Here is a 21,560-nt window from a genome sequence, read left to right as displayed (position 1 = left end):
TGGCACTTCATCACAATCCTACATTTGTCTCCATAGAGTGCCACTAGACAGACAGTGACATGATAGATATTTGATTTGAGCTGCAGGGGGATTTTGTGATTAGAGGACACCTGCGACCTGATGCCACATAAACCAGGTGACACTAACCTGCATTTTGATGTGTAGTGATGTCTCCATCAGTTATCATGTGGTAGCCTTTCTTCTTCTTCTTCTTCTTCTTCTTCTTCTTCTTCTTCTTCTTCTTCTTCTTCTTCTTCTTCTTGTGGTGGTGGTGCCTTCTCCATTACTGGAGGTTGACCACAATGACTTCGAAGTCCATACGATGTTCAGCTGTTGTCATCAGTCAACTCAAATCTAGTCCTGTACAGTCCCACAAGTTCCTCAGTCAGGAGTGTTTTCTTCGACTATGACCATCAGTTTTACCCTATATGATCGATTTGAGGGGTTGTACTTATCATTCTTTAATTTTCTTGATTATATACACCAACATTCATTCCCTTGTGCATCAGAGTACAACAGCACCGAAGACTTACTCAGTCCATAAAATCCGTAACGTCCCTTGGAAAACCCACATCTCAAAGGCATCTATTCTCCTAATTGTGTTACATTTCAGAGTCCATGTTTCAGTTCCGTACAGAAGCACTGAATATACATAGCATCTGACGAAGTTGTGACATATCTTCAAGCTGAGGCTTCTGTCACAGAAAGCTAGCATGAGCCATTTCTATTTATACATGGATCTGTAAATCTGGGTCAAAGTTCTCTGTAATCCAGCTTCCAAGACACTTAATCTTCAGTACTTCTGCAACTTATTTCTCATAAATGTTCATGAGAATGTGTGTGGGTTATGAGTTCTAATAATGGTCATCACCTTATCTTGTCGATGTTAATTTTGAGTCCTTTTTCTATGATTCTATCTACAAGATGCACCTTCATGAGGAGTATACCTTTCACTATGATCATGCCAACTGTCTGAGGGCTGCTTTCCAGGCACTCAGTCCTCATCAGATTGAGCCACAGACTGTATCATTGATCCTTGCATTAGAGTGATTAACCTGTCACCAGAGACTCGCCCAAGTTGCACTGGCTAGCATAGAATCATCAGCATTGACTGGTGTACAAGGATGGGGCTTTTGGTGGTCTGCTGTTGCAGTACCCATACAGAGGATGAACAATCAAGTGATGGTGTAGATCCTTCCTCGAAGGACATCCACTCGAATGTCCATCATCATCATGATTTTACAGTTCCAGTTTCCTGGCTACTGTTGGTGAGCCTCTTCCATTCTGTCTTATTGAGATATGTTCTGTTGTTAATGACGTCCTCCAGTGTCTTTCCCTGATCTGCAATGTCCATCTTTACAATGTCTATCCAGTGGGTTCTTCGTCTTCCCACCGTCCGTTTTCTTGCCACATGTCTCCAAGTTAACATATGCTGTCCTTGTTGGCTCCATCCTCATTACATGCCAAAACCACCTCAATCTGGACATGCTGACCTGATCTAATAATGATGTCTCAATCCCGGCTTCCTTCCTAACGACATCATTCCTTAACTTGTCCAGTTTGGTTTTTTGAATTGTGGACCTAAGAAACTTCATCTCAGATGCCTTCAATATTGATGAGTCTTTCATAGTGAGGGTGCAGGTTTCGGTACCATAGGTTAAGATTGGTATGAAGTACTGTTTGAACGTTATTAGCTTTGATTTTGTTGATACTTTGAGACCCCAGAGGAGTGTTCGTCAAATGGATCAGTCATGCCAACACCACAATGGACTCGACTAGAGGTGTTACAATATTGTAGCTACACCCAGTGGATATAAGCCTCTTTCCAGGATCAGAATTTCTCTTTCACTCAATTTTAAATTTAGGCATTTTTTAATATTGCACAGTGCATTATGAAATGCTCTACTCAGCTGAGTAAGCAGTGGGTAATAATTAATCTAATGCTAACAAAACTTTTGAATAAACAAACCTTTCAAAACTCTTTCTTCAGTCCTCAACTGTTGAAAGGCTGAACTGATGGACTTTAGAAATGAGTCATGTATTTGCTTGTGTAATGTCTGAGTCATTGCTGACTGGACCTTGTTCTGTAAACATCTTGTAAGTTGTTGATGTACTTCTGTCATCACCATCACTCATTACTCTCCAGTTTTTCTTCAGAAGAGAAAGGAAGGTTGTTGGCCATAGATGATAGTTTTTGTGCTTTCATGGAATAAACTTTTGCTACTTACCAGTGAAAAATTATATTCATCTGGATAACCCTGTCATATCTTCTAGATCAGTAGCTTTATCCCAAGAAACTGTGATGTAAAAAGGTGTGTTTATATATTTTTCAACACTGGTACATGTTCAAAGAAACATCATGTACTCTTCATTCATCTTGCTTAAATGTCTGATTACAAAGGTAATAGTTTTCTTTTGATTTCTAGTGCTAGAATATTATTTTGTTAGATGTGGTTGTCTGTTGGGTTTTTTCATGTGTTTCGTGGTTGCTGTTTCATGAAACTGTGTCTGACAAACTGAAGCTTTGCAAATTGTGCAACAATTGGATTCCACACGTGCTTACAGAAGAGGGCAAAATGAAGCATTTGGACATTAAATTACAATTTTTGACATGGTACAGTGTGAAGGAGGAGGATGGTGTTGATGATGATGATGACTATTTAGTATTATCATGACTGGGAATGAGACCTGAAACTGCTGAAACAAAACGATAGCCCATGGACTGGAAGCGCTTGTCGTCACCATAAAAGATCAACCAGACCGAGGCTAACCATTTGGAAGTCCTATGCATAGAGTTTTTCACCACCTGTGGGTGGAGGAAGCAGATTAAGAATACACCCACGGTATCCCCTGCCTGTTGTAAGAGGCGACTAAAAGGGACAACCAAGGAATGATTGAATTAGAACCATGAAACTACTTGCGATTAGTATCATCACGCGGGGAACACCAAGAGTCACCGTTACTTGCGAGTAATATGTTAGATACAAAATGAGTTTGTGATTAGTACCAGCAGAGAGTGGTTCACTGTGGGTTTACAGTACCTGTGATTGGTACCACTATATGTGGAACACCATGGGCTTACATTGCCTGTGATTTTGGACCCCTTTAGAGAACAAGCATCATCGATTCAGGATTGTGCTTTGGAAGCAGTCCCGTTGGTCAGTAATACTGTTGTTTTACGATAGTTTCAGGTAAGTGGGGCATTGCGAGTCGGATCCACTGATTAAGTTCATAATCATTGTTCATAGTCATCTGTTTGAATTCTGGTCAGTGGATTTATTTTGGAAATATTTTTAACTTTCAGTACTGTGTGTTGGATCTGCTGATTATTTTAAATTCATATGCATCCATTCATTCTTCATCACATTTTGAATTCTGGGGAGTGGATGAATTTAGGACTTTTAAATTGTCATTACATTTTGTCTCATTTCATACCATTAGGGGCTGATGACCTAGAAGTTAGGCTCCTTTAAACAAGCATCATCATCAGAGTTTTGGGACAGACAAGGCATTTTGCTTGTAGACTTCTTGCCGTGTGGTACCCACATCAGTGTCACCACCTATTATAAAACACTTAAGAAATTTAGTTGGAGTGTTGTGAACTTTCATAGCAATGCTCATTCCCATGTAGTGGCAACAACCCCTGGCAAGCTTTGGCTGGGAACATTTCTGCATCTCTCTTGTATCTCAATCCTTCCCCCATCTGACACTCGTCTCATTTTGTACCTGAAATCTTTCCTTGGTGGCCAGAACATAGGCAACAACTATGCTGTCAAACACTGGGGCGGGTGCTCATCACACTATACAACCCCTATGCCTGACTATTTCTTGAGCTACTTAATGTTAAATGTGTACATAGAAACAAATGAGCCCAGCTTCAGTATTCTCGTTCTGACTGTGATTAAGTTTGTGGCATTACTATTGTTACTGAAATGAAATTAGCTAAGTATCTGCTGAATTCTTCTTCTTCTTCTTCTTCTTCTTCTTCTCCCACACCTGTGGACTAACGGATGTGAACTTTGTCGCACATGTTGATTTGTTCCTGTTTTACGGCCGGATGCCCTTCCTGATGCCGACCGTATGTGGAGGGATGTAATCACTATTCCATATTTCTGTAGTGGTTGTTAGTGTGTTATGTTGTCTCATTGTGAAGAGGACAGTGTTGAGACAAACATATACAGCCAGGCCCCAAGCCAGAAAAATTAATCAAACGGGATTAAAATCTCCGACCCGGCTGGTAATCAAACCCGGGACCCTCTGAAGTGAAGGCCTTCTTGGCTGAACAGTCAACAATGAGTGAGACATATGGCGATGTCTATTTTGGTTCCATATTTCGGAGTATATAAGGGGTTTCTCTCGGATAATCAGTTGACTAGTTATATTTTATCATGACTATTTTACATGTGCCATCAATATAAAGAAATTAAAAACAGATTCAAGTTCATAGGGTCTATTTTGTGTGTTAAAACAGTGTTCTGGTGATGCAAGATTGTCCGCTCAGTCAGATGTTTAAAAAAATCATCACCAAAAATAAGCCTACTACTTCATCAATGTCGTCGTCACCACCATGACCATCATCACCACCACCATCGTCCGGCTCCATGGCTAAATGGTTAGCGTGCTGGACTTTGGTCACAGGAGTCCCAGGTTCAATTCCCGGCAGGGTCGGGAATTTTAACCATAATTGGTTAATTTCGCTGGCACGGGGGCTGGGTGTATGTGTCGTCTTCATCATCATTTCATCCCCATCACGACGCGCAGGTCGCCTACGGGAGTCAAATCGAAAGATCTGCATCTGGTGAGCCGAACTTATCCTCGGACACTCGCAGCACTAAAAGCCATACGCCATTTCATTTCATATTTTTACCACCACCATCATTAATTCCCTACTCTCATAGGTCGGATGTGGGAATCAAAAAGCCTTCTCCCAAGGCTTGTTCTGTTGTTGTTTGAAACTCATCCAGGACTAAATTCCGGCACCTTGGCGTCTCCGAAAACTGATAAAAAGTAGTTAGTGGGACGTAAAGCCATTATTATTGTTATTGTTGTTGTTATTGTTGTTGTTATTGTTATTATTATTATTATTATTATTATTATTATTATTATTATTATTATTATTATTATTATTAAAAGCAATCCCTCTTTTCCTTCTTCTTTTGACTAGCTTTGCCTAGCACATTTGAAGGTTTTTCAGTTAGCCTTTAATAGTCCCCCACTTCATCTACAAGGCAGAGATTGAGTACTGGAATCCCTCATCCACAAACTGTACTGTTCCAAAAGTCTCCTATTCTGTGGAAGCTGCTGTTAATGACCTCACTGTATTGTAATAATGTTATTTGCTTTATGTCCCACTAACTATTTTTTTGGTTTTCAGTGACGCCGAGGTGCTGAAATTTTATCCCGCAGGAGTTCTGTTACGTGCCAGTAAATCTACCGACACGAGGCTGACGTATTTGAGCACCTTTAAGTATAACCGGACTGAGCCAGGATCGAACCTGCCAAGTTGGGGTCAGAAGGCCAGCGCCTCAGCCTTCTGAGCCACTCAGCCTGGTTTACTGTATTCTGAGCAAGCAGCCCTTACATGTTACAACCAGCCAGGCCAAGTTTTCTCAAAGAGCCAGCTGCTGTACTTGTTAAATGTTTTCAGTCTTATTATACCTGAAACTCCTGAGAAATCTTCCAATATTTGTGCACATATTTCTAGCCCCTCCATTCATTAGAAGAGATTATTGTAAAGGAACTGATTGTTCATTCATTCCCACATCACCTTATGTATTGTTCGAGACCCACCTTCATGTTAACTTTAAGGGTGTATCTTTATCATTACTGGAAACACTTCCATCTGAAGAGCTTTCATTCTTCTTCTGCTGCTTTCTCCGTTATGCCCATTCAAAGAGTGTGTTTTAACTTTTTGTTGGCCTGATGGTTTTTGCCTTCTTATCCTCCCAAAATCTCTTCATGAATGCAATATTTTGCATTCTGTGGACCATTTCCTACCTGTTTTCTTTATTATTATTATTGTTATTATTATACATCATTATAGACTATTATGCCTCTCAGCATTCAGTCTGCAAGCCTGTGTGAATTTACTAAACGTTGCCACAATCCTCTATTTGCAACTAGTGCTGTGGCCTCATTTAGTTCTATATCTTTTATCTTTAAATCGTTATAAACTGAATCTAACCATCATCGTCTTGGTCTCCCTCTACTTGTCTTACCTCCGCAACAGAGTCCATTATTTTCGTAGGTAACATATCCTCCTCCATTTGCCTCACATGACCCCACCACTGAAGCTGGTTTATGTGTACAGCTTCATCCATAAAGTTCATTCCTAACATAGTCTTTATCTCCTCATTCTGAGAACCCTCCTGCCATTGTTCCACCTGTTTGTACCAGCAGAAACTGCATGTATTTGGAAATGGCGGAAGTGTAAAGTGTTGAATGTGAGGAAAGGAACATTAAGGACGACACAAACACCCAGTCCCCAGGCCAGGAATGTTAATCATTTACAATTAAAAACCCCTGACCCGGCCGGGAATCGAACCCGGGGCCGCCGGGTGACAGGCGGACATGTTGCCCCCTACACCGCGGGGCCGGACTTCATGTCTCTTACTTGTAAGTTATGAATGAGAGATCCTGAGTCCACCCAGCTTTCGCTCCCATAAAGCAAAGTTGGTCTGAAAACAGACCAGTGCAAAGATAGTTTCGTCCGGGAGCTGACTTTCTTCTTACAGAATACTGTTGATCGCAACTGCGAGCTCACTGCATTAGCTTTACTGCACCTTGATTCAATCTCGCTTACTATATTACCATCCTGGGAAAACACACATCCTAAATACTTGTAATTATCTACCTGTTCCAGCTTTGTATCACCAATCTGACATTCAATTCTGTTGAATTTCTTACCTACTGACATCAGTTTATTGTTCGAAAGGCTAATTTTTGTACCACACTCATTGCATCTATTTTTAAGTTTCAAGATATTAGACTGCAGGCTTTCGGCACAATCTGCCATTAAGACCAAGTTGTCAGCATAGGCCAGACTGCTTACTACATTTCTACCTAACTGAATCCCTCCCTGCTACTTTATACCTTTCAGCAGATGATCCATGTGAACTACGAACAGCAAAGGTGAAAGATTGCAGTCTTGTCTAACCCCTGTTGTTATTATTATTATTATTATTATTATTATTATTATTATTATTATTATTATTATTAAAATATGGAATTTAGTGCCAGGAGTGTCTGAGGACATATTCGGCTCGCCTGCTACAGGTCTTTCTATTTGACATCCATAGGCAACCTGCACGTCTGGATGTGGGATGATGGTGATGTAGGGAGAGGGTGAAACCTGGTGTTAGCACATAGCCTACTCCTGTTGAGTAACACCAAAGGACTGCTCAAAGCTTTATGAGCCCATCCAATGGACCAGTCACCAACTACAGCATCATATGCCCTCGCTCCACATGAACACTGCGGAGAGTTTGAAATTAAATCCAGGTTTTTGGCATGCAATGTAATGATTAAACATTGTATACCACCACCTCTCCTAACCTGCCAGTCAACATTCTGATGTTGAAAAGTTTTTTGACCAACAGGACTCGAACCGGCTAACCATGGTGTCAGACCATATAGACTTCAACGCCTTAACAATCATGGCCACCAGGTGGGAGAGCATTCAGTATCGAACTTGCATTTTTCAGCATAACTTTGGCATTCCGAATACTTATCTCCTTACAATTGATTATATATTCTGCCTGCGTCTATACAGTCAGCCTGGGAAGTGTCATATTGTCCATCTTATAAAGTTTAGGTTTGAAATGGAAGAAATGAAGCATAAAACAGAAGAACAAAAAGGAAGAGTATGTCCAAAACTTCCAACAGTGAGATTATTTCAAATTTGCTGGTAATTCATTCCAGGAAATTCAACAGGTGTCACTGAATGTATTAGTCTTGTGGAATGAGCTAGTTTGTCCTGCAGCAATGTTTGTACTCAGGTTCCATCAGCAATGTGTAAATTGACAAATGCAACTTTCTTCCTGGATATATGAAGTAGGATTCGAAAGTTTGGGGAATATATGCACCTGGTTGACCATGAGCTTGTAATTGCATAACTGTGTTTGAAATGCCATTATACATATATTAATACTGCCTCCTATTTACCCGGACTATCTCAGCAAGCTTGCAAGAGATTCCAAGGTGGACCGTTCGTTTGCTAGCTGTCCCAATTTTAGAGGCATTTAAAGGACAAGGGTTGACGACAATACAAAGAAAACAATTTAAAACAGGCTTGACATTTATTTTAAGATATGCACAAATAAATTTAAATTTAACAAAATCATCTCTTGCTGAACATTGCCTGAATGACACGAACTTACAATTTCCACAATAAACATACATTTTATAAATTCACATTGCTGGATTTTTGCTGATGCGGACATATCTGGAATATTCTGCGCAAAAATTAAATAAATGGAAGAACTCCTTCCTATCCGTGGATAATTGATCCATAATAATAAGATATCCATAACATCTTTAAGTATAACACCAGCTGCATTATTTTAAACAAAATATCACCGCTACCGGGACAAAACCTTTTATGTGAAATATTTTAGCTTGGAACTTTGGCCAGTAAGGTTCTGTCATCCAAGGTCCAATATTGTGTGAATATTGTCAAGGCATTCACGCTCTTCATAATGTATGTGCTGTGAATCAGTATATCTCCAAGAATATTATCACATAGGGTTTTTTTTTTTTTTTTTTTTTTTTTTTTTTTTTTTTTTTGCTAGGGGTTTTTGTCCCAGCAATGACGATATTAAATGTCTAACATTGTGCACATGGTTGATACCATGCTATCCCTAAACCTAATCTGTACACTATATTACAGAAAAACGCGCAACTCTATCATCATCATAACTATTTTGTAAATGAAGATAGTCTCTCAACTAATACAATTTTTGATTATTAATTAGGATTAATATTTGAGTTATAAATCCTTGAAAAGTTTTTTAATATGAATATTTTAGAGTTGACTATGGCTGACTGACTGACTAAACATTATTTACATTTTATATTGCAATACTTTGCTTGTACTTGCTTATTTTCGGAAAATTAATCGATCTTATTCAGTTTAAACTGAATCTTTTTATAACTAGATTAATTCTGTCACTAATCTTTGCCTTAAGAATTAAGCAACAATCTACAATAAACAAACAAAAGTACTGACAGCGCTGGAATAATCTGGCCCACCGTGATGAACAAGATGTCAGATTAGGAACCACATTTCAAATAAATAACCCTGAAAAATATTTCTAGCTACATTCACATTCATTCCATACACTCAGGACACTAGAAATTTATTTAAAAGTTATATTCAAATCCTAGGCTTAATTTTTATTCATGACTTTTATGGGGAATAGAAGGTTGGATTGTGCTGACTGATGACCTTCTATTAAAATCTACACTTCCATATCCTGACGTGACTTGTGATTGAACAAGAATTATCACTTAATCGAATCTTATTCCAACAATCCAATGACGACATATTCCAAAATCATTTTTATTATTCAGAAAACTGGGTAGAAACAATAACTATCCACAACACCTCGGTTAAAATTGACTACTCTACCACTTGGTCATTGAGTGTCTAAAAATTATTATTCAAATGTTGAAATACCTTTCAACACGTGCTCCACATTTTTTGGAACGCATTGTATACCATTACTAATGCTTCCAAAAATAATTGTCCGCAGGCATACCATTTTCCAGATAAATATAACTACAGCTGAGCACAACTTCACTTATTCCACATGAGCAACTCTAACTTCATTTATCACTCATGACCATTATATTTCTATTTAACCCGATTTCCAATTATTATTATTATTATTATTATTATTATTATTATTATTATTAGTAAGTCTATCATAGATGTCTGAAATAAATATTTCTAGAAGATGACACAGTTTGTAATATCACATGGCAATGCAGTGAATGAAGCACAACCTATAATTTAGCCCACAATGTTTCACGAGATTCAGAAATGATCCTTTAAATTCTCATTTATCCAGTAGGCTAATGGTTATTCAAGTCTTATTTTTAGAAATTTCACTGAGGTAGTAACATTTCAGAAGACAAACGACTGTACTTCTAGTCTAACAGAACCCAATTCACACACGTTCACTCTCAAATCTACCTGTACCTGGGTAAGAATTAAGTAAGAAAATATCTCAGAACTGCTCATAACTAATAGAACTACAATTCTGCTGAAGATCATTAAATTTTCTGAATAGATGGACAGATAATGTTACAAAATTGTACTTAAATTTTATGATGAAACTTGATTTCCGTCTGCGGTCTGCTAGGTTCCTTTGCCCCTCTTGTCCTTCCTTTGATCCTGGCGATACTTACATGTTTAGTGCCACATGTTTGTAGTTGATGTTGAATCCCAAGTTGACTGAAGTGGTCCTCTAGGAATTATAGATAACATTATAAAGCTGGTACTGTCATTCGATCCTCGGTCTGTAGTCCTCTTCTGAACAAAGTGAATATAAGCTGAAACTGACAAATGAGAATTATGAAAAGTCTGAGCCAGACCAGAATAAGTATTTCACATTTCGCATGATACTTAACTTGGCTGTCCGATGAATATTTCAAGATGTCTGAAACAATAAGGGAAGATTTAGGTAGTATCACTGGGGTTAAATATCCTTTAGGTTGGAGGTGTGGCTCTTAGAAACATTACGATTTAAGTTTTTACTACACAATTGCTTCCCATAATTGGTTCATTTGCTTCAGAGAATGTTCCACTTCACGCACACTCAATAGACACAATTTTAGCCTTGAGCCGGGCCAGCATATCACATGATCTCGCACACACACTTCACTGCAGAGGGTGAAAAGGCAAATAAAATAAAATTACTTCAACTCGCCACAACACATGACTGAATTATATGGAATCTGTCACCACTAATATCTTGAAAATAACACATTGTAGGAATGACACTGGCTATTAGAAGAAACATATTTATGCGGAAAGCGCAATTTTGATGGAGACAATACTAACGTGTATCGATTATGACAGGCTATACGTTGGTCGAAGGAATCTTAATGAATAAAACATTACAATATATTCTTATTGACTCGTTGATGACTCTCAGCTTTATATGAAATTAACATTCTTTATGGAACTTTACAGTGTATTTGACACTGGTTGCATGGTAATACATCAGAAGTTATTTTATTTCTTGTTTCAGGGCCCAGGGAGCTGGCTATTTGAGCGTGGAGGAGCGGTGCCAAGCACTCCAGAAGTCCGCTTCACTGCGAGCCCTGTTCGAAGATCTGTGTCGACCCAACTCTGGCATCAACCTGCAGACTCACCGGTACCGGCTGCGCAACTATCAAGGCTGTTTCTTGGGGAGTGAGTTGGTCGACTGGCTGTTGTCGCAGAGCCGTGCAGCAACCAGGTGAGGGTTTCATCAGGGAAGCTCTGCATATTGTGATACTCGTGATATATGTTAATATTTTTTATGCCACAGTGGTGATGCATTTTAAGTAGAGTTTCTAAACTGTTACAGCAAAAAGTATACTGTATTTACATAATAGATACCATCACATAATACACACGCATTTTTCTCTGTAAAATTTGCATGAGGGAGGGGGACATCCTTGCTTAATGGACAAATTCCATTTTCAACTAAAACTGTCTTAGCAATATTTAAAATCTTAAAATTGGTTGAATTGCAGTATGCACTAAAACTAGTAAGCAAAGAATCAGATGAACTCAGTTGTGCTGTCCAAGGGTAGAAATTATTTCCGTACTATTTGTGTAAAGGGAATCGCTGTGTGCAGTATTTTTAGTATTTATTGGTGATGGTGGTGGAAGTTGAAGGGTGGAGTAGTTGTGTTCAAATAAAAGTTTTCAAACAATTTGTGAAAACTCTAATCATGATGGTTCCTTTCTCTATGTTTAACCTTTGTCCCGTGTCTCTACGGGGTCAGGTATGAAGTGAAATGAATCTCTGTAGCATGTTTTTACAACCGGATGACTGTCCTGATGTCAGCCTCATCAGAGGAGTTAATGGGATGGAATGAATGACATGATATAAGGTAGTAGGAAGAGAGAGGGTGAAACTTTGTGTTGGCACATAGCCTACTCCCATCAAATAGTACCATGGGGTCTGGTCTAGGCTTAACATCGCCATCCAGTGGACTAATCTCCATCAACAGCATCATATGCCTTCACTCCATATGAACACTACAGAGAGGTTTGGATGTGAATCCAGGCTTTTGGCATGCAATCTAGCGATTATAAATTGTATACCTTCACCTCTCCTGCTCTGCTAGCCAACATTCTGATGAACATTTTTTTCAGCCACCAGGACTCAAACCGGCTAACCATGGTGTCAGACAATATAGACTTGATGCATTATCATGGCCACCAGGTGGGCTGCGATTGTTCCTTTTTAATGTGCACAAAATACACTCCGTTACAATAGATAGAAATAAGTCGAAATATTGAAGTTACAAAGAAATTATTACATAAAAGTAATAATAAAATATTGGTAATGTTTTGTTTACCAGTAATTACTGCTGTACTTCATTTCCAATTGTTTATGGTGTGTGTGATCTGTATTTTATTACGTAAGTTACACAGCTGATGCTAGCTAACGACGGATTGGTTGATCGATCATAGATTCATTTGTAGTGAGACCATTAATACACCATTTACAGCCGGTACTGATTTGCTATATTGCTATTGAATCTATTGCTTATTTCACATTTGAGATGTACGTGTTTCAATACGTCTATTTGTTTTTTGCTACAGACTTTTCCTCTTATAAAGACGCACCTTAAATTTTTTTATATAAATATTGTGGGAAAAGTGTGTCCATTACATGGGTAAATATGGTAATGTACGCTGCTGAACACTTCTTGAAAATCGGCACGCTTCCACTATATTACCTTCATTTGATCGCACTGCAAAGTCATGGTTTGATAAGGAATGTTACATCATGGGACAATCAGCGTTACATTTACTTCACACCGCTAGGGTATATGGTATGGATGAGCTAGCGAAATGTGCTGAGGAACGTCGGAAATTTAGAACTCTTCTAAAGGAAAAGAAAATAAATTATGATTTATATATAGAAGAGAAGTTATTATTCGAGGCAGAAGCAAAGCCTTATAAAATCTTAAAGTACTCAAAAAATCAGACATCAACTCCTCTTGTAAACATGTTGCAATGGGAATCACATTTTCGTCATCTTCTTGGAGAAACAAACGGCTTCACTCCGCAGCTGACAAGCATCCAAGATGCGCCCAATCACAACAGAAGAGGTCAGCCAACTTATAAGCAATGGGAAAAATAACAAAGCGGCTGGACCTGATGGGATTTACATAGAACATTTAAAAGACACACTCCATGACCTGCTAGATCCACTAACATGCCTATTCAATGAATGCCTAAAACGTAAGTCACTTCCAGAACAATGGAGGAAGACACTTATAATTGTGATCTACAAAGGAAAAGGGAGGAAGGAGGATCCAAACTCTTACAGGGGAATTGCCCTGGAAAATGTTATGTTCAAAACCTTCTCTAAACTCCTAAGACGGATGGAACAAAGTCTACGTGCTAACGTACCATCAAATCAATATGGATTTACCCCGGGGAAATCAACTCTACAGGTTGTGCAGGATCTTGTGCAAGAAATATCGTCCTTAGCGCAACCTGGTAGACCGCTATATGCGATCTATATAGACTATTCTAAGGCATTTGACAGTATTAACAGAAAGTTACTTATCCATAAGTTGGACAACAAATTAGGAACTTCCAATAGTGAAGTAGAAACATTGAAATAGATTTTAAGTGTGAACTATGTAAAAATCTATGATGGCATCAACACGTCGAGGAGTATCACTCAAACCAAGGGTGTTCTGCAAGGGAATCCGATGTCTCTTTAATGTAATGACCTCGGATATTGGGCAATTTATAGACTCAAGATCAGTCAAACTGCTTATGTATGCGGATGACATGGTCATCCTCTCAATATACCATGAGGACCTACAAACTGCCATGGAGAACATTAGGGTATGGGTGAAAGATAATTCTATGGAAATAAATAGTTCCAAAACAAAGGCTATGAAATTTAGAAGGGGAGGAAGGATATCTAATATGGATCTACTAAAATGCGGAGAAGAACCTTTAGAATTCGTATCCAACTTCAAATACCTGGGTGTCGTAATACAAACTACTGAAACCGTTTTCTCACTACATGTACAGGAGCGAGCTATGGCAGCAACAAAAGTCTCATACGACATCCCCAAACTCCAAAACCTATCCCTATCAACACAGAGGAAACTATTCAAAATTAAAGTTATGCCAGCAGCCACATATGGTATTCAGTTAATTTGGCCTTACTTCTCGGTGAACAACGTTAGGAAGCTAGAAAGCGTCAAAGAGAGATTTATTAAGAGAGCCCCCTCCATATCAAAATTCTCAAATAGCTACGCCTATAAAATAGCGGAGGAAACCTTCTTCATGGAAGACATAAAGCACATTTTTGATCTACTGGAAATGGATGCATATAAAACTATCATAGAGAAGAGACTGAAAAAAGCCGATGAGATACCCCTAGAAATAATGGAGACCGATGCAATGAAGTCAGAAATTTGGAAGGGACCGAATTTCAAACTTCGACATCTATATACACGATTCGCTGTCCACGGGTTTCATGGAAGGATCTGCCAGAATGAGGCATTCCATGAACCCAAGGAGGATTGCCTCTGCAAGAAATGCAATAATCCACGCTCTAAATACCATTTAATGGAATGTATAAACAGACCTCAATCTCTAATCACAGAAATGACAGTGGTGAAAAACTTGACTGTACACATTGTGTTAAATAAATAAATTAATTAAAAATCAAAACATAACATCCATAGTATACAGGGTCTCTCTTATAAACTCAGACCGAACGCACAGTGTTTATACTCTGGGCTATGGCAGCTGCCTCAGCGGAACTTATGTCACGCATGGCTGCCCTGTTTTAAGCATGTGTACAATTTTATAGTGAAATGTGACCTTATAAAAGATGCTGGAAGTGTCATCCTTCCTGAGTTATACAGGCATTGTATCTGGTAACCACATTCTGGCTGATGCTAAGGAGTTCTGCCACTGTAATGTTTCTTATTTCATTCGTAATGTTTTCTTTTAGTTCCTCCAATATGTGAGAATTTGTTCGATACACCTTTTCTTTCAGTTTACTCCACAAGTAAAAATCACACACTGTTACATCTAGAGAACGAGGGGGAAATAGATCAGCACTGATCACTCTGTCTGCAAACACTTCTAAGATAGTAAGAAGCAAATCTTCTGCTGTATGAGCAGGGACTGAATCTTGTTGAAACCACCCATGCAGTTCTTCTTCCATTCACTGATGGAAGAATGACATCGAAATGTCATTTTGGTACCTCTCTGCATTTACTGTCATCTCGAAAAAATAGGCCAAATTATTCATCTTGCACTAACAGGACACCAAACACCAATCTTTCTGTCATAATGAGGGACTTCAGAAATACCATTAGGATTTTCTGCACACCGATAGCGAGAGTTACGACTATTCACAAGACCATTAAGATGAAACCAGAACTTTTACATATGAAAAATACGGTGTTGCAATGATAACTGTCTCACCATGTTAACAGCTGAGATTCAGACTGGTGACTCATGCTTGCCAGGTCCAACATGTGCAGGCTGCTTGCAAGGTCAAGTAATATGTTACCGAGCTCGATAGCTGCAGTCGCTTAAGTGCGGCCAGTATCCAGTATTCGGGAGATAGTAGGTTCGAACCCCACTGTCGGCAGCCCTGAAAATGGTTTTCCGTGGTTTCCCATTTTCACACCAGGCAAATGCTGGGGCTGTACGTTAATTAAGGCCACGGCCGCTTCCTTCCCACTCCTAGCCCTTTCCTGTCCCATCGTCGTCATAAGACCTATCTATGTCAGTGCGACGTAAAGCAACTAGCAAAAAAAAAAAAAAAAAAAAAAAAAAAAAAAGAAATACGTGCCCATCTCCCATATACAGCTGCTGTAGCCCAGAGTACTAACACCGTGCGTTGAGCCTGGGTTTATAAGAGAGACCCTGTACACCCAGCTGACAAATTTCATCAGTGCCATTGTGCAGGTCCTGATTAGATCTTTCAAATAAGTATCCTCAGTGGGCACTCAATGACTGCATGCTGGATAGTCTGTGGTATGTTGTCATAGTCACAGAAGGGACTCTGTTCCCCTCCCCGACACTTGTGCAGCCAGAACTTGCTTCTTCCATGGTCTGTTCAAATCTTATTCAGAGATACTCATACTCTTCTTGGTAGGTTTAACGTTACAGCACACTACACTTAATTCCTGGATGGTGCTAAGTAAACAGCAGTAAGTGCGGTCAGTATCCAGTAATCGGGAGATAGTGGGTTCGAGCCCCACTGTCGGCAGCCCTGAAGATGGTTTTCCGTGGTTTCCCATTTTCACACCAGGCAAATGCCGGGGCTGTACTTTAATTAAGGCCACGGCCGCTTCCTTCCACTTCCTAGGCCTTTCCTATGCATCATCGCTGTAAGACATAACTGCGTCGGTATGACGTAAAGCAAATAGGAAAGAAAAAAAAAAGTAAACAGCAGCATTGGTGGCTGCTGGACCTAAATCTTGCGTTTGGATATCCCAGCAATTAGATAATACATTAAAATCCAGATAACCTCTTGTGGGTGGGGGATGCAGGTGAAGAATACACCCACGGTATCCCCTGCCTGTAGTAAGATGCGACTAAAAGGGGGCAACCAAGGGATGCTATTAGAACCATAAGACTACTTGTGATTAGAACCATTTCATGTGGAAAACCATGGATCGACATTACTTGCGACCTTAAGAGGGAAACTACGGGTCTACGTTACATAGGAGCAGTACCATTATGCAAGAAGCACTACAGGTCTGGGTGTCACTTGTGATAAGTCTCATCGTGTGCATTCTACCGGTCGGTTCCGCTGTGTTAAGAATGGGTCTGCGTTATGAGAAACATCATTGGTCTACGTTGCCTGTGATTAGTACCACTATGTGGGAAACACCACAGGTTTGGCTGTCGCCTGTGATTAATACCACTATGTGAGGAAAATCATGGGTCTAATTACCACCATGCGAGAAACACCATGAGTCTGCGTTACCTGTGATTAGAACTACTTTAGAGGGGCCACCATGGTTCTGCTTAACCAGTGATAACTATTATGAGGGGGCAGTGACCTGGAGTTTGGTTCCCTTTAAACAACAAGCATCATCTCTGAAAATAAGGGACTGTGAATTGAATCCACTGGCTGTTTTGGATTCGCGATTTGGTTTTTCACCATTTGTTTTATATTCTAGCAGTAGATACATTTTTTAGTTTTAGTTTTGTTCACCTCGTACCATTAGGGCTGATGACCTAGCTGTTAGGTCACTTTAAACAACAATCATCTCCAGATACAAAAAACATTTTGATCAGTTCAGTCCTTCTTGTCGGTAGCGGGGGGGGGTTGTGTGTGTGTGTGTGTGTGTGTGTGTGTGTGTGTGTGTGTGTGTGTGTGTGTGTGTGTGTGTGTGTGTGTGTGTGTGTGTGTGTGTGTGTGTGTGTGGATTAACAGCTCAGTGTGACAGAAGATGGGGAGGGGGAGATAGTCTAGTAGAATTGTCATTGTTTTATCACAAATAAGTATCCATGGTTTGAATACCGACCAATGCACAGTGGGATTTTAGAAATGAAAATTCATGCCCTGTGTTCAGATTGCATGTAAAACTGAAGGTTCTATGACTGTGGATACTATATCATTAGGCCCTTAATTATTGTCCTATTAAATTTGATCACTGCTGAGATCGGGGTCATTTGAGGGAGTTAAGCTGCGTCCACTCCATGTTGTTAGCTTCCAGAACATTACATAACTTCAATATTTTGACAATCCAGCATCACCTAAAGGAATGTATAACAATTGAAGTTTTGTATAATATTAAAAGTGTTTCTACCAGTTCATAATAGATGCTCACCTGCTGGCCATGATTGTTCAATTTTCAAGCTTTTAGTGGTCTGACATCATGGTTAGCCGGTTCATGTCCTATTGGTAGAAAGAATTTTCACCATCAGAATGTTGGCTGGCAGGGTAGGAGAGGTGGTGTTATACAATTTCTAATCACTGGATTGTGTGCCAAAAGGCTTGATTCAATTTCAAACCTCTCTGCACCATTCCATATGGAGTGAGGGCATGTGCCACTGTTGGTGATTTGTCTGTTAGATGGAGACATTAAGCCTTGAGCAGACAACTTGGTTTTATTCAGCCAGAGAAAGGCTATGTGCTCACAACAGGTTTCACCCTCTCGTTACCTCATTATCCTCATCTCGCATCCAGACGTGCAGGTCGCCCATGGGTGTCAAACATGTCCTTGGATGCTTCTCACACTAAAAGCCATATGCTAAATAAATAAATAATATCCTACATCTCTTCTGATCTGTTTGTCATACTCATGTCTTGATCTCTTTCTCTCATTGTTACACTTCCCTCTAAAACTAAGGGGTCCAATTCTGGATGTCTCAATATGTCTTCAAACTCTATTTCTCTTCTTAGTCAACTCTGGCGCTATTTTAGAGCACTTTTTTTTTTTGTTCTTCAACCTGGGTTGCTCACTGAGTTGGTAAATTCTACAAATATGAGTGATGTTCAAATGAAAAGGTTTGAAACTTCATAAAAACCAAACTGGTTTAAATTTGAATATGCCGTTTTGGGGTAATGTAGTGTGGCGTATAGGGAAAAAAATGTAGTGTCCAGTGTGGTGGTGCACATTGCACTGGGGCTCTCACATGATGCAAGGTGATGCTCACATTCTTTTTCGATGTCCGGGACCCGATACTCATGGAATTCCACGAGCATGGGAAAACTAATAACAGTGACGAGTACTGTGAGACACTCCACAGCCTACGCAAGTCCATCAAGAGAAAACAGCCTGGGCAGCTCACGGAGGAAGTGATTCTGCTCCACAATAATGCTCGTCCACACGTCTCCAAGGCCACACAAAGTATACTGGCCAAGTTCAAGTGGAAGCAGCTTGAGCATCCACCCTACAGCCTGGACATGTTGCCCCGCGACTTCCATCTGTTTAGTCCACTATAAAACATCTCGGAGGGAATTGCTTCCGCTCGAAGACGAACTGAAGAACACCATGAAGGACTAGCTCCTGTCACAGCCACAGGAAATCTGAGAGCTGGGAATCCTTCTGCTCATGAAACAGTGGGATAGTTGTACTTAGGCCTATGGTGATTACTTGACATCGATTATGCCCACAGTGTCATTTTGTACCTTTTAATTTGAACACTCCTTGTAAATAAATAATAATAATACAGGGTGTGGCATAACTGCTGCACATTTTGTCGATGGACATATTTTTGCTAATTAATGTAATAACCACGAATCTTATGCATGGAGAAATTTGTGTAAAGAGGGTTGGTAGTACTGATTTGTTATTAACAAGTAACTATCTGAGACTTGGCCTCATTTGTGCATTCATTGTTATTCATTGTTAGCGTGGAATGTTTACATTATGAATGGAAAATTTTCTAAAGAACAGCGTGTGTTTGCTATACAGATGTGGTTGAAATTTTATTGAAATTGTAAAGATGTAATACGATCTATCATTGAAAAGTTCCCACACAAACAGCTATCTTGCAGGCAAGCTATCTACAAATTAAATGTAAGGTTAGAGGTGACAGGTTCTGTAGCTGACTTACCATGTAGAGGCTGCACAGAATCAGTAACAACTGAAGAAAATCTGCAGCTCGTTGCAGAGGCATTCGTTCAATCGTCCAAGAAGTCTGCAAGAAGAGCTTCCAAGGAACTAGAATTTTCTGACAGAAGTTTAAGGAGAATGTTAAAAACGTTACATCTAAAGCCTTATAAGCCTTCATTACTATATGCCCTAAACGAGGATGATCCTGATCGAAGATGCGAATTCTGTAGTGGTATATGATCCCAGTGAAAGTGACCCTAATTTTTACAAAACAATTCTGTGATCTGCTGGGCTGAGTGGCTTGGATGGTTGAGGTGCTGGCCTTCTGACCCCAACTTGGCAGGTTCAATCCTGGCTCAGTCCAGTGGTATTTGAAGGCGCTCAGATACGTCAGCCTCCTGTTGGTAGATTTACTGGCATGCAAAAGAACTCCTGCGGGACTAAATTCTGGCACCTCGGCGTCTCCGAAAACTGAAAAAGTGGTTAGTGAGACATAAAGCCAATAACATTATTATTATTATTATTATTATTATTATTATTATTATTATTATTATTAATTCTGTGGTCTGATGAAACCAGTTTTAAGTTAAATGGAAGGATTAACAAACACAGCTGCATTTATTGGTCCACTGAAAATCCACAATTTGTTAATGATGGAACGTTAAATGTTCCTGGAGTTACTGTTTGGGCGGTATATGGATAAAAGGAGTGATAGACCCTAATTTTCTTGATGGGACTGTGACTGCTGAAAGGTGTCTTGAAATGTTAAGAGAAGTTGTGATTGAACTAGACAATACACCTGTATTTGAAACAGTACAAAACCATCTTAATTGGCACCAAGGCGGTGCTCCACCGCACTACAGATGAAATGTCTGTTCATTTTTAGATGGCTAAGTGGTTAGGGGTGCGCGGCAGTGAGCGTGCATCTGGGAGATAGTGGGTTCAAATCCCACTGTTGGCAGCCCTGAAGATGGTTTTCCGTGGTCTCCCATTTTCACACCAGGCAAATGCTTGTACTTTGTATTGGTAAAGGTGGATCAATTATGTTTTTCTCTATTGTATGTTAATCTCCTTTCAATACGGACCAAAGATGGAATTTTAAATTTTAAATGCCAGGGCTGTACGTTAATTAAGGCCACGGCTGCTTCCTTCCAACTCCTAGGCCTTTCCTATCCCATCGTCGCCATAAGATCTATCTGTGTTGGTGTGATGTAAAACCACTAACAAAAAAAAAAAACTTTCTTAGGAGAGAATTCTGAAGAGTGGATAGGAAGGTGGAGTAAAATTGATTATCCTCTGAGATCACCTGACCTCACACCATGTGATTTTTCAATGTGGGGAAGAATGAAGGACAAAGTTTTCACTACAAAACCATTAAACCTACAACATTTAAGGGATTTGATTGAAGAGGAATTTGAAAAAATGTTTGCTAAAATTGGGGATTTGTGTGACAAGATATGTAAATCAGTATTTAAATGTTGTGTTAAATGTCTAGATAACAATGAAGGTCACTTGAACAATTTCAGTATAATTTCTGTAGGATAAATATTTTGTATAAATCATTAAAACAATACACTGTAATGCATTTTCAGTTAACTGACTTATGATAAAGATGTTGATTCCCGTAGGGAACCTGTTGGTATTATAACTGACTTATGTTGCATCCTGTATATGAAAAAGTGTAGCACTGTGAAAAAGTGCAAGTAAGTCTGATTCTGTAATTAAGAGAGAAATGTCAATTATTCCTATTTAATATACACTGAGCGGCA

At 39.4% G+C, this 21,560-nt stretch overlaps 1 protein-coding gene across 1 annotated transcript in view; it reads left to right on the top strand.

The window, feature by feature from the left end:
• Positions 1 to 21,560, top strand: part of fab1 (fab1 kinase) — a 296,509-nt gene that overhangs the window by 36,268 nt on the left and 238,681 nt on the right. The window contains exon 7 of the mRNA XM_067159454.2: positions 11,256 to 11,465. Within this exon, the coding sequence (XP_067015555.2) occupies positions 11,256 to 11,465 (210 nt within the window). The remainder of the gene's footprint in view (positions 1 to 11,255; positions 11,466 to 21,560) is intronic.

Source organism: Anabrus simplex, chromosome 1 (genome assembly GCF_040414725.1).
Source record: "Anabrus simplex isolate iqAnaSimp1 chromosome 1, ASM4041472v1, whole genome shotgun sequence".
Classification (NCBI taxonomy): Eukaryota; Metazoa; Arthropoda; class Insecta; order Orthoptera; family Tettigoniidae; genus Anabrus; species Anabrus simplex.
This window is presented reverse-complemented; position numbering and strand designations above follow the sequence as displayed.